We start from the raw sequence: 13,133 nt of genomic DNA, 5'->3' as shown, positions 1-13,133 counted from the left end.
TTGTTCCCCTACAGTCTAGACTCAACATAGCAGCCAGAGGGTGAATTTTAAAATTCAGCCTGGGATCCCTCCGGCAGCTGTGCTGAGAGACTGGACACGTGAAACCTTCCATGGGTGCCCACCTCTCAGAGAGTAAGTGCCAAGCCCTTCAGGGCCACGGGGCTGTGCCACATGACCTCTGTCATCTCCTCCTACTCTCGTCTGCTCACTCTGCTCAACTCAGGCAGCCTCCCTACTGGTCCTCAAGCAGTCTACCTCGAGCCTACCACCAGGGAGACTCCTACCTCAGGCCTCTGCACCTGGTGGCCCCTCTCCAAAAGCACTCTCCCTCTGGATGGCCCCAGGGCTCTCTTCCCCAACTCCTCCAAGGCTTTGCTCAAGGATCACCTTCTAGACCAGGCCTCCCACCTCCTGCACTCCCGATTCCTCTTTGACACTGACTGTGCTTCTCCAACGTACGCAGCACCTTCTGCTACACGTCAGGATGGGCCTGTGTCCTTGACTCGCTGTCAGTCTCAACCCACCAGAACGCAAGCTCCACGAGGCAGGTGTGCCCCTCCTTTTTACTGCTGAGCCCAGTGCCTAGAGTCGCGCCTGGCAAGGAGAGCAAGATGCCAGAGGCAGAGGATGAGAGGAGGAACCACAACACCACTCGGGGGCCAAACTCTACTCCCTGACTGGGATCTGCCCTGGGAACAGGCCGAGACTGGGAAGAAGGCCAGATGGTCCAGCCTGGCCTGTCTGGTCCTGAACAAGGTGCCTGACACACCCAGGCAGCTACACTAAAGAACACACTGAAGAGACACAAGCCCAGGCAGATGGAAGGGAAGAAAGGGGACGAGCTCCAAGAAGCCAGAGTCTCTCCAGATGGAAACACTCAGAGAAGATCCAGTCCTACTCATCTTAACTTGGTTTTTGCTGAGCACTGTATTTTGCTCTTTTGTTGCTTACTGTTGAGAAGTTTTAAACTCTGACAAAACATAACCAGGAAAAATCTAACATGACAGAAGGGTAAGATAACCTGGACTAAAAATGCATTCTAGGGGCGCCTGGGTGGCTCAGTGGGTTAAGCGTCCGACTCTCGGTTTTAGTTCAGGTCGTGGTCTCATGGGTCATGGGATCGAGCTCCATGTCCGGCTCCCTGCTCAGCAGGGAGTCTGCTTGAAGATTCTCTCCCTCTGCCCCTCCCCGGCACAGATGTGCTCTCTCTCTAATAAATAAATCTTTTTAGAAAACACATTCTAAAACAATGCTAAAATGAAAAACCAACCCCCCCCAAAATAATTTACAAAACAAACAAACAAACCCAGATGACCGGTAATTATATGAAAAAAGTACCTGCTTTTCTCATAATTAAAGCAACACAAATCAGAACAGCCATCCTGCGTTCCCATGGCACAGGACTGATAGGCTTAGAAGTTTAACCACAGCCAACGCTGGCGAGGTATAGGGAAAAAGGCGTTTTCACACTGTTGCTGGTTCCACGAACTGGTGCGACACCCATTTTAACACACACACACTCTAATCCAGCAATTCTTCTGGAAACTTATCCTAGAGATAGCGCGTATCTGTAAGAAGGTCCTAACAGCATTGTTTATAATAGGAAAAAAGCTGGAGTCGACCCAAATGCCTACTAGAGGACCACTTACACTGTACAGTGTAATCCCTTCGCATATTTTTAAAATCTCCATTTCCATGCACAGAAAAAGTTCCAGAAGAACACACAATAAACTGTCAATGGCAGTTGTCTCTGCAGAGTGGGACTGCCAAGTAGAAACACCATTTTCCATTTTTAACGCACACTCTTTCCTTAGTGATTTTTTTTCTATGTATTTTCTTACAGCACTACTACTGTTTTTACAGCTTCTCCCTCTTCTGCCCTTTCTCCATCCTCTCGCTCATTTCCTCTTTCTGACAAAGGGGACCAGGAAGTGGCTCAAAGCAGCCTAGAGCCTGCAGCCTGGGCTGCATAGAGAGCTATGTGGCCGATAATTCTATTTCTAGAATGAGCACGGAAATCAGCCTGCTGGGCCTCCGCCCCAAGTGGGAGGTGTCACTACAGCTGTTTTCCATCATGAGGGCAGAGCCCAGTGCCAAGAGGCCTGGACTGCTCCTCTGGCTCAGGCTGGACCAGAACCCTGAACACACCTGACAGCCTGAAGGCCTCTGGGCACTGCCCAGTCAGCTCCTACTAAGCCCAGGAACCACCAGAGAAGCTGAGTTTACCAGCCCTGGCCACCTCGGTGAGCACAGAAATGCATTCTGGAAGCTCCCTCCCAGCCCACTATCTGTACCTAAAGATCAGGTCCACACCACCACAGAGGGCCCTATCAGGCCTCACTCTGGAACCAGGGTACAAGTGGCCTTAGGCTCTCCTCTCACTTTTACGCAAAGCTGAAAAAAAACCTTTATGTCCTTAAAACTTAACTAAAATGAAGAATACAGATATATCACCCTCTCTTGGAAAAAAACGCTGGGGGGGGGGTCCTCTTTAAATTCAATCCCTCTCCCCCATCGCCCCCCAGACCCTCTACTCCCAGAACAGACGACCTGGGGTGGAGGGAGAGGTAATCCCTGGACTTGTTATGAACGCAGATGACGGAGACTAGCCCTGGTGTTGCTGCATGAGTTCAAGCAAGAGAAAAGGTCCCTTCCCCAGGAGGATCCAAGTCCTGACTTGTCCTGACTTGTCCTGACTTGGCTTCCGTTGCTTTCTGCACGTTCTATTTCCCCTCTGCACTGTCTATCCTGGGGCGGGGAAGTTCGGAATGCCACACTCACCTGGTCTAGGGTCTTGCAGCAATCCACCAACACGCCCACAGGCTGGGTGTCCTGCAAGCTCTCCTTTAACTCCTTCAGCTCCAGGTCAGAAGGACCAAGACTCTCATCCTACCAGAGAGGAGAGGAGAAGGTTTGCCACTGCCACGGAAGGGTCCTCACAGAAAACACGGCCTCGCCCCGATTCCTGGACTGCTGGCTGACTCACCGGGGTCTGGGGAGGTAGGGCCTCGATACTGGCAGCATGCGAGGAGATGGGCAGGATGCTGAGCTGGTCATCGATGACGAGACATTTCTTACAAGAGGCCAGAGAGAGAATAAATCTGAGGAACAAAATGGTCATGAGGTGTTGAGGGGGAAGCAAGGCAATGTCTACACAACAAAGGTGTGGCTTTTCTTCAGGAAAATCATTTGGCCCCCACGTCTCTAAGAATGCTAGGGAAAGCCAAAACCCAGCTGGAGGGCAGTGCAAGAGGATTCTGAGCCTCCTCTACAAGGCACCTGAACGTGTTTTGTTTTTTTAAGATTTTATTTATTCATTTGAGAGAGAATGAGTTAGAGAAAGAGAACAAGCAGTGGAGGGGGCAGAGGGAGAGGGAATACCAGGGAGTCTGATGCGGGGCTCCATCCCAGGACTGCGGGATCATGACCTGAGCTGAAGGCAAACGCTTAACCGACTGAGCCACCCAGGTGCCCCCTGAACGTGCTTTATACAGCAAACAAGAACACCCAGAACTATCTTAAGAGACAGGTTACAAGCACTCCTACTGTGCACAACCATCACTGTTCCCTGCGTCACACGGCCCTTCCCACACCCTCTTAGGCTCACCCCTTGAGGACTGAGCTGTCTCAGGCCATCCTTCAGTGGGGAACTCCAAACCCCCCCCCACAAATGATCACCAGTCACACAGGGAAACAAACCCATACACGAATGAATTTACCTTCGGCCACAAGGAAGAAAAAATAAAGACAAGAAAGAGACAAAAGCTCCCTTAAGAAATTAACACAGACACTCCTATGTGTAGGAAAACATGTTTTGGCTGGAGAATTCAAACTCCTCCCACAGCGCAAGAAGAGAGCCTCATGGGCTACTAGCACAGGCTTCCTTCTGTTCTATCCAGCAGCACGTGGCCACCTCCTGACCCACTCCATCTACTGAGTGAAAGCACCAGAGAGGATGAAAACTGGAAAGGCCCCAAGCTTTGAGGCCAGGACTTCTAAACCTCAGCACTAGCAACATTTCAGATTCTTTGTTGTGGAGCTGTTCTGTTCACTTTAGGCTGTTCAGCAGCATCCCTGGCTTCTACTCACTAGATGCCGGTAGCGTCTCCCGCCCCTCCAATGCTCTCCCCCAAGTCATGACACTCAAAATGTTTCCAGAGACTGGCAAATGTCCCCAGTGAGCAAGACTGCTCTAGATGAGGACCACTGATCCAGGCCACAGCTTCACATGGAGTTTCACAGGCTGCTAACTGGTGTTCCCTAAAAAAGGGCTCTGTGGTCAAATAAATCTGGGAAACGATCAGTTAAATAGGTCCCTGCTGCTGCAAGACTTTTGAGAGGCTATGACACGCTAAAATGAATCTTCACACAGGATAAACCGTATCAGCATTTCCCAGACACAACTGGCCAGAAATCCTTTTGACATAAAGTCCCTCTTAAAATACTAGTGTTCTGTGAAACACATTTTGGGAAACGGTGACCCAGACAAATTACTCCTCTGACAAAAGAGTAAGCTAAAAGCCAGAGAGGAGGAGGACTTGGTTCAAGCCCCAGCTCCCCACTCACTTTCACTGCTTCCAGTTGGCTTTCCAACCAGCACTGCTGTCAGGATCTCACCACTCTGGACCCCTGTGCTACCTGCCCTCAGACAAAAGCACAGCTCTCCACTGGGTCCAAGACAAAAATATGCTTCCCGCCATGGCTCCCCACAATTAAGGGCCTGAGAAATGTGCCTCAGACCTACCTCTCATTAAATCTTCCCACCACATCCTGATGGGCCTCAGTCCTGTATCTTGAATGCACGTCCTAAAAGAAACAACATCTGTGAACAAAGACATCCCAAAGTAAGGATGAGGCTCTGGGTCTAAATGTGAAGACGTTCTAATAAGCAACCCTGGGATAAAGGAGGTGCCAGAGCTACTGATGGAAATTCACTCCTGCAGCACCTGCTGTGCTAAACGGCCCCAACTGCTCTTTGCTGGAACTGGGATCATCAAATACTCAATGTAGTGTTTTTCATTACAACAAACTTCCCCTCATCTCAACTTGGACATCTTCCCACATTTTAGCCAGCATCATAAAATGTCTTCATTCAATAAAACGTACGTATCAACCATGTGCCAGACATGCTGGGTATACACGGGTATTTAATGAAGCATGACCTCTGTTCTCATGGAGCCTATGGTCTAATGGTTGGAGGGAAACAAATGAGTAAAATTCTGGCAAATACAACAAATGAAAAACAGGGTGCAGTGATAGCGAATGGCAGGGCGGCAGTTACTTCCATGTGGTACAGAGGGAAGGCCCTCTGAGGTGAGAAGCGGACAGCCATATGAAAGGGGGAAGAAGGACAAACAAACTGACGTGGGCACAAGGGTCATTCATTCATTCACAAGCATTTAATCAGTGCTTACTAAACGCCAGGCACTCTTCCAGGATCTGGAGTGCACCAGTGAGGAAAACAAAGTCTCATCTCACAAAGTTTAGAGACTAACACAGGAAGTCAGACAATAAACAAATATATATGTAACCTCAGGTATTTGGCAAATGCCCTGAACAAAAATAAAGCAGGTCACACATTCCAAACAGGGTGTGAGGAAAGACCACACTGACGAGGTGGTGTTTAGCAAGGACTTGAATGCAGTGAGGAAGAGCACCATACAGATATCCCAGAGGCCACAGCAAGTGCACAGACCTTCGGGTGAAAGTGTAGTGGGCATGTCTGAGGACGCCTGAGGAAGCCAGAGGGGCCACAGTGGCAGGTGATGGGAAGAGTAGTGGTGATGGGAAGCAGCTAAGGTTTGAGGAAAGTCCAGGTCACCGTATAAACGCAGCTCGTGAAACCCCGAGGCCAATCCCAACGCCATTCCCGAGCAGGGCCATGGGCATAACTAAGAACATCCACGTGGCAATACTGATGGGGTCAGAGAGCAGCTCTGCATCCACTGGGACATATTCCCACTCCTAACCATGTTCTCGGCTTTGGATGGAAAATACCCCTCCCAGAGTCGAAGCTCTTGCCAAACTGGCAGTGGAACTGGCAAATGTTCCTTCATCATCCACCAGGATGAGGACTGGTAAGGGCATCTGTGCGTGGTCCCTTTTTTGCAATAGACAAAGGAGGCAGTGGCTTGGCTCTCTGCAGAATACCATTCCAGAAATGACACTACGTAATAGCTGCATCATACCTGAAACTCACCAGTGTAGAATTCGCAAATACCCGAAAGCAAATGTGAAATTCAGAGATGCCCAGACACAGTCAGGGCCACTTACGTTTCTCCACAGTGACCTCCTCATTACTTACAGTCCAAAAGCTCCCGGCCCAGAGCTTGTGCTGACCACTCACTGGAACTACTCAACAGGAATTCTTAGAAGAACGTGGCCAACAGCAAAAACACAGCTTGATCTGAACCGCCAGAGTTCAGTTAAAAACCATACACCTACCATGGTCATCGTGTACAACTGCTTCAGTGAATTCATGGTCCGTAGGAGGATGACCACCAGCCCACCACCTTCCACTGTTTCCACAGTTCTGGCCAGCAAATTTGGAGTTAAAGCTTCAAAATCCTGGAAGAAGGAGACCTTGGAAAGGGTTAGTTATGCAGAGAGCACCCCCAGGGAAGCTCAACCAAGGGCCAAGTGATAAAAGAAGGGCTTCAGAACACAAACCCAAGACCAGAGCCCCCATCCAACTCACCAGTACGGACACACATACACACACCCCTTCCTGATGGGCAGAGAAGCGAGCCCAGCCCTGGAGAATAGGGCTTCCTGGTTTTGTATGTCGTGTGTGTCTAATAATCTCAGACAAAATCCTATTTGGGAAGAAACTGATTCCCACTTGCATTTCACAAATCCCTCATGTTCATTTTCTGACATGTTTACAGATAGAACCTGTCTGACAAAACTCAACTGCACCACATGGGGGAGCCACTGCCCAAGGGAGCCTTCTTCCCGGCAACCTGTAACAGCGGCGGCCTAAGAACACTCCCTACCGCTCAGCAGTGGCTTGAGAAGAGGCAAAATGCTCTCTTCTTGTCTCCAAGGCGGGATGCAAGCCAGCAGTAAGGGACAACCCACTGGAACGTAGAAAGAAAAAATAATAACTCCCAATTCATGATTTTTCCCCCTCATTTCTTAATTTACATTTTGTAAGGTACGTTTTATAACGTATGTAATCACGGTAGTACAGGCATATAATAAACACATACCAAAATTGGGGATTTGAGCTTAAATGTGTTCTTTTTTGGGGCATGCGGGGGTCACAAGTGTCAAGGAATCGAAGGATAAAACAGACCGCCAGAGCTCAAAACAAAGAAAAACGTGAAATTTAGTCTATTAACTTGACTAGCAAGAGAATATTACCTGTGAAAAAAGGCACCAGGTAGTTCTCTGTGGGGGGGAAAGTGAGGGGATTTTAAGAACGACAGGGACTGAGGGTGTTGGTGGCGGTTATGCCCATCAAGCTCTCTGGGGAGAACGCCCGAGTGCACAGGTCCCACCGCTCACTGCTCACCGAAGTCTCCAGCTAGTTCTCCTAAGGATCTGGGGACATGGGGTCACTTGAAGTTCACAGCACTTTCTCACCTTCAGCTGGTTAGAAGCAGCTGTGACGCAGCATCTGTGTCAGCTCTGGTATCTCTAGATAAGTGCTGCTCTGAGTGGAAAAGTTTATTTTTATATGGGGTGAGGTATCAAGTTTGCTCTGGAGAGTGGCCAAGTGTTCTGCTGACAATGCTCGGGGGAGGCGGTACAGGTGAATCTTTCTCCTTACAGTCCGCCTGTTCTTAAGGGGAGCCCTCCGCGCTCGGACTCCAGGCACAGGCTGGAGGAAGCCACCCACCTGGAGGACGCACATGCCGAAAGTGTTGCCCAGGATCTTGTGGGTCTCATTGTAGTAGCAGTACCGAATGTTTGTGGCCGCCACGAACAGTTCAAAGGGGTCATCTTGCTTTATGTTCAATGTCCCATTCTTTATTTTTTTCTGGAGCTGTCGCATTCTTTTCTTCCGGTGACTGCAATCACCCCCAACACACACACCCCAGGAGAGCCAGTTAACCAGAGAGGCTAAAAGGGTGGGAGCAGGGGACAGGCCAATGACCACCCACCCAGACCTTCAGAGCTAGAAGGGAACTTGGCAACTGTAGGGCTAACCCCTCCCTTTAAAGGTGAAGGAAAGAGTAGAGAGGCTGAGGATGGGCTTCGGAGGGAGCCAGGGGTAAATCTGTGTGGGGACCCTGCTAAGCTGCCCAGGCACCTTCTGCAAATACTTGACTTCAAAAGAAGGGTAATGGAAGGACCTAAAAGCTCCTATCTGGCCAGACCAGAGTTTGAAACCAACCTTGGTGACCTCATTACCTTAGCCTCAAGCACATGCTTCCACTACACGGTACCATTCCCCAGAAGACCTGGGAGAGGCAGGGTGACCACAGGTAGTTTATTCATTTTTCATAAATGCATTCATCTACTTCCTTCCCCAGACTGTGGGATCAAGTCCTCAAGGGCAGCTCTTACTTAAGACAATACTGACAGAGGCTATAAGGGTTGGAATGGGATCTGGATAACTCTCAGGAATCTGGAACTTTTCTTTTGTCTTAAAAACCCTGACTATCCAACTGTCATTTAACTCTTTCCTCTACAGAGAGAAAAACAGGAAAGCTCCAGAACTGAGGATTCTAGCTGATCGAAATGTTACCACAGTCCCCAGCTAGAACAAAGGCCCTCCCTCTGGGCCCGTATTTCTTCATCTGTGAAAGAGGCAGTTGGGCAAGGTGACTGTCACTGTCACTTCGGGCTCGTGCCTTAGCCCATGACTTACAAGCATCAGCTAATCTGGTGCTCTGTCACCTCAAGACAGGGCTGGGAGAGCTACAAGAGGCACATAGGAGATTCTTACAAGTGAAGTCGAGGGGTTAAGTTGGAAAGGCAAATCTGCCCAGACACTGTGAACTGCCTAATTCTGCACCCATCTGACATTCACCAACTGCACGGCAGTGACACTCACAAGTCCCAGAAAGTTACCATTCTGCTGACAGGCAACAGGCCTTATTCTCAATCTGTATTAAAAATGCTTACCTGCCCTAATATAAAAGAATATATACAAAAAATACCTATTATGATTTACGACACAGTGACAAACAGCCAAATGCTAACAATGCCTATGTAGTGAGATTATGAGTGCTTTTATTTTCACCTTTGTGATTTGTCTGTATTTTCCATATTTCTTACAAGAACTCATTTATATTATTTTTTTTAAAAAAGCAAGACAATTTACTCAAAAACTAGTTTCTTTTAGGCAGAATCAAGTCTCTTGAAGACCAAAGGATGCTAACTAATCAAATTTAGCCTTTGGAACTAAGTACAATTAAAAGACTCTTAGAGCCCGTTAAACGATGCATTCAACTCAACAAATATTATCTGAGCACCTACTACAAACATGTCAGATCATTTGAAAATACGAAAATATAAAGATAAGCAGGCGAGGCCTCCTAACTAAATGAACTTACTGCCTGGAAGTAAAACAAGACCAGGGTGCAAATGAGCGTCTTCCTGAGGAGGGAGAACGGAGGGTGAGCAGCACTGGAAGACTGACAGGCAGCGAAGAGGATGGAGGCGCCCCAAGGTGTGACTACAGGGTTTGGGGTAAGTTTGGGGAAGGAGGCAGGCCCCGAAAAGTGGGGGACGTTTCAGAAGAGGGTGCCAGAGAGGCGGAGGTGGCATCCCAGGCAGAGGTGGCGGCAGGGCCAAGGCCGGGAGTGTCCATGGCACAAAGCAGCCAGGGCTGGAGATTCCATTTCAGAGTCAATGCCAGAGACAAACACATTTGGGAATAAAGGAGAGAGGAGCGGCTCAAGGACAGAAACGCACACTCGAGCTGGGCGGACGGTAGGAGATAAGATCAAGAAAAAGAGCACTGCTCAGGAAGGCAGCCCAAGAAAGGATCATAGAAGCCAAGAAAGGATCATAGAAGCCAACAAAGGAGTGCGCTTCTGATGGCACCACAAAGTAGGTTACCTGCTGAGGAACAGGCCTCAGCACTCCAAACTCCTCCATACACAGAATTATGGGTGGAACTACCAGGTTTCCACTAGATGGACTGACCCCACCTCCTCAGGCCCAGGGGTGGGCACCGCTCCACAGGAACTCGGGGAGAAAGACTGATGTCCGACATTGCTGGACCTCAACACTCAACAGCTATTTCTGCCGTGGTGACAAAAGAACACAGAAAGCAGAGCTGTAGCGGGAAAGAACAGAGCGGATAAGCAGAGCTGAGAGTGAGCAAGAACCGGGAGCGTCAGTGCTCTGGCTCTACAGCAGCTGAGGCAGGGCTGAAATCTCGTCCCCGCACATACCTCAGAGACGTCAAGAAACCCCCTTTGGGCCTAAGTGTGTTTGTGCTGGAGGGCTGCTATTTACAACTAGACATCCTGACTACCGCAGCTTCAAAAAATAAGAGAGCCAACTGTGAAACACAACAGTGAACCAGTGGAGAAAGAGCTCTGAGAGGAAGGAGAAAGAGGGAGAAAAGCTGCTGCGTGAAGTGTCTGGCTGTCGATGACTTCCCAGAGCACAGTCTGGTTACAATGATCGAAGCAGAAGCCAGCTAGCAAAAGGGCGTGGCTAGAAGTGCACCAGGCTTCTGTATAACTGCAATAAATGTGAGAGAGAATGCAAACCGGAGAGATAAAACTGAGTAGGTAGCTAATCGTTTTTTTGTTTTTTTGTTTTTTTTTTTGAGACTGGAGAGCTGAGCACGTTTACAAGAAAAAGCAGCAAGTTTCAAAGGGGTATGGAGTGGCTGGGAGAGGAAAGAGGATGCAGGTCCTGAAAGAAGTGAGAGAAGAGATCCAGAGTAGACTAAGGGGTCTGCGGTGGACATGGGATGAGGCACATCCTCCTCAGAAACAAAAGGCAAAAAAGAGACTGAAAATACAGAGTAAATTTGAGATGGGAAAAGACAATTGAAGAAACTTGCATTAGACAAGCTTGATCAGCTTAGAAAAGTAAAAAGAAAATCACAGGCAGAAAGCAAGGAATTGGGCTGGGCACTTCTACAGAGCATGGAATGGATTTGAAACTCATTGTCAGGAACGAAGAAAGGACATCAGCGCTATCGTTTTCTCTCTTCGAAAGTGTCCTCATACGTAGCACCTCCCTAATGATCCCTGAAAAACTAGGTCAGGGAATCACTGCCTGGCACTGAATTAAGGAGCAGGAATTGTAAGTGGTACAGGACACTCAAAGGGCCAAACTTACCTGCTAAACCCCAGCTCTTTCTTGTAACACCACAGCACTGAAGGCCGAGCCTTCACGGTTGCTTTGGACAACATGTGATGGAGTATGACCACCTGCCAAAGGAAGAAGTCACAGAATCTCAGGGCCCAAAGAGACCTCAGAGACTGCCAGGCCCAAGACCTCACTTGACAGATCCAGAAAGTAAATCGAGGGCCAGGACAGGGAAGTGCCCCAGGTCACAAGGCCAGCAGCACCTAGGCAGGGGCTAGAAGCCTGGTCACACACACTTAACCTCATGCTTAGTCCCCGCCGAGGTTCTCACTAGGCATCTTACTCAAAGAAAACCAGTCAAAGGGACCTTAATGCTACTATGTGCTGAAACCTCCGAGGGCCAGTAACAAGCTGACTCTGTGGGATAAGATACAAAGTCAGTCAGGAAATGTTGACTACGTCTTACCTGATCCTTTCCTCGGTCTCCAACTACAACAAACAAAGACCTTTGCCGTTCAGCGACTCCATTTTCAATGAGAATCCGGATTCGGTTATCTACTTTCTTCCGATGCATGGTGAAAGATTACCACTGAAACAGAGAGAAAGGAAACACAACTGGACGTGAACACCAGATTCTGCGTGAGGAACATTAGCTGGCCACCTCCTGTGGGGCCAGGGGTTGTGCCAGGCACATTTGTAAGTTATCATTTTACTTAACCCTCCTGGGTTAACTGCTCCCTAGGGAACATGTCAGTTTCATTTTTAAAATTAGGAAACTGAGGCTTGCGAGGTGAACAATATGTTTCCTCAGCAGGAAAGTCAGAAGAGAAGCTGCAATTCACACTTCTATCAAGGAGGTTTTTTTTCAAAACTAGAAACAATGTTCCAAAAAATAGAATGATTAAAATATATGATGGCATATTCATAGGATAACAAAGCAGTTTTCAAGAAAACTTTTTCAAAATAACTTTCAGAAATTATCTAAGGATATGGATGTAGATACTTATGAGAAAACAGACATCTCAGGACAAAGCACGATACCTTTTCTTGTACATAACATATAGGGAAAACAAACCTGGAAGAAAACACCAAAATGTAATTATTTCTGAACGGTGAGATTGCAGATGGTTCTTATTTGTTCTTTTGTTATTTGGTGTTTTTTTTTTTTTAATTCATATACATTCCTAATAGAGTCAGGGAAAGGAAATCAATGATTACTGTGATGAAATGTGTCCTAATTGTCTCCTCAAGGGAGGGAAAACCATACTGAAGCCTGTACAGATAAACCTTAAAGTCATTGTGATTACATATGACACAATATTGCATCATTACCACAATAAATACACCAAAGAAACATGAAGAATATCAATTATATTACTACAACATAAAAGTAAGAATAACAGGTTACCTAGAAAGCCCAGGGCCTGCTGCATTCTAAACATAAAGTTCATTAACTGCCTTAACCGTGTGGTAATCATCCTTCTAACCTCCAATCCAAATGTGGATTTTAGCAGTTCTATCTTAACATCAAACATTATGTTACAATCAGTCGCTCCTTTTTCATAAGGAAAGGAGCAAGTATAAAGAATTCAAGTATCTCAAAGAAGGAAAGTGACAGGGACAGGATTCACACTCAAGTCGGCCTGACTCCAAAGCCTAAGTAAGCTCTTTCCAGCTCACCAATCTGCCCAGCTTGTCGGTTAAGTTGCTGCCTCAAAATGACGACACACTAATCAATAACTAATTATTAGGGACTGCTCTTTGCCTTAGTTACTGTGGGAGCCCCAGAAGCAATACCAGATAAAGCCTTGACTTCAAGGAGCTTTCATTCTCCTTGGAAAAAATATTCAAGTGAGACAGATAAGGGGCGATCTGTCTGAAGACAGACAAAATTAGATGTAAAATAA

General features: G+C 47.6%; 1 protein-coding gene across 3 annotated transcripts in view; it reads right to left on the bottom strand.

The window, feature by feature from the left end:
• The window catches only part of NAT10 (N-acetyltransferase 10), a 37,292-nt gene that overhangs the window by 23,315 nt on the left and 844 nt on the right, over positions 1 to 13,133 (bottom strand). For all 3 annotated transcript variants that reach the window (XR_004300645.1, XM_032413890.1, XM_032413891.1), the window contains exons 2-8: positions 11,693 to 11,815; positions 11,257 to 11,348; positions 7,844 to 8,015; positions 6,445 to 6,567; positions 4,745 to 4,806; positions 2,987 to 3,101; positions 2,782 to 2,889 (exon numbers count right to left, since the gene is read on the bottom strand). Coding sequence is in view for 2 of the 3 variants with exons in the window: in XM_032413890.1 (XP_032269781.1) it covers positions 2,782 to 2,889; positions 2,987 to 3,101; positions 4,745 to 4,806; positions 6,445 to 6,567; positions 7,844 to 8,015; positions 11,257 to 11,348; positions 11,693 to 11,800 (780 nt within the window). In the remaining variant the exon portion in view is untranslated. The remainder of the gene's footprint in view (positions 1 to 2,781; positions 2,890 to 2,986; positions 3,102 to 4,744; positions 4,807 to 6,444; positions 6,568 to 7,843; positions 8,016 to 11,256; positions 11,349 to 11,692; positions 11,816 to 13,133) is intronic.

This window comes from Phoca vitulina, unplaced genomic scaffold (assembly GCF_004348235.1).
Source record: "Phoca vitulina isolate PV1807 unplaced genomic scaffold, GSC_HSeal_1.0 scaffold16, whole genome shotgun sequence".
Classification (NCBI taxonomy): domain Eukaryota; kingdom Metazoa; phylum Chordata; class Mammalia; order Carnivora; family Phocidae; genus Phoca; species Phoca vitulina.
The sequence above is the reverse complement of the archived record's forward strand: the minus strand, read 5'-3'. Positions and strand labels throughout refer to the sequence as shown.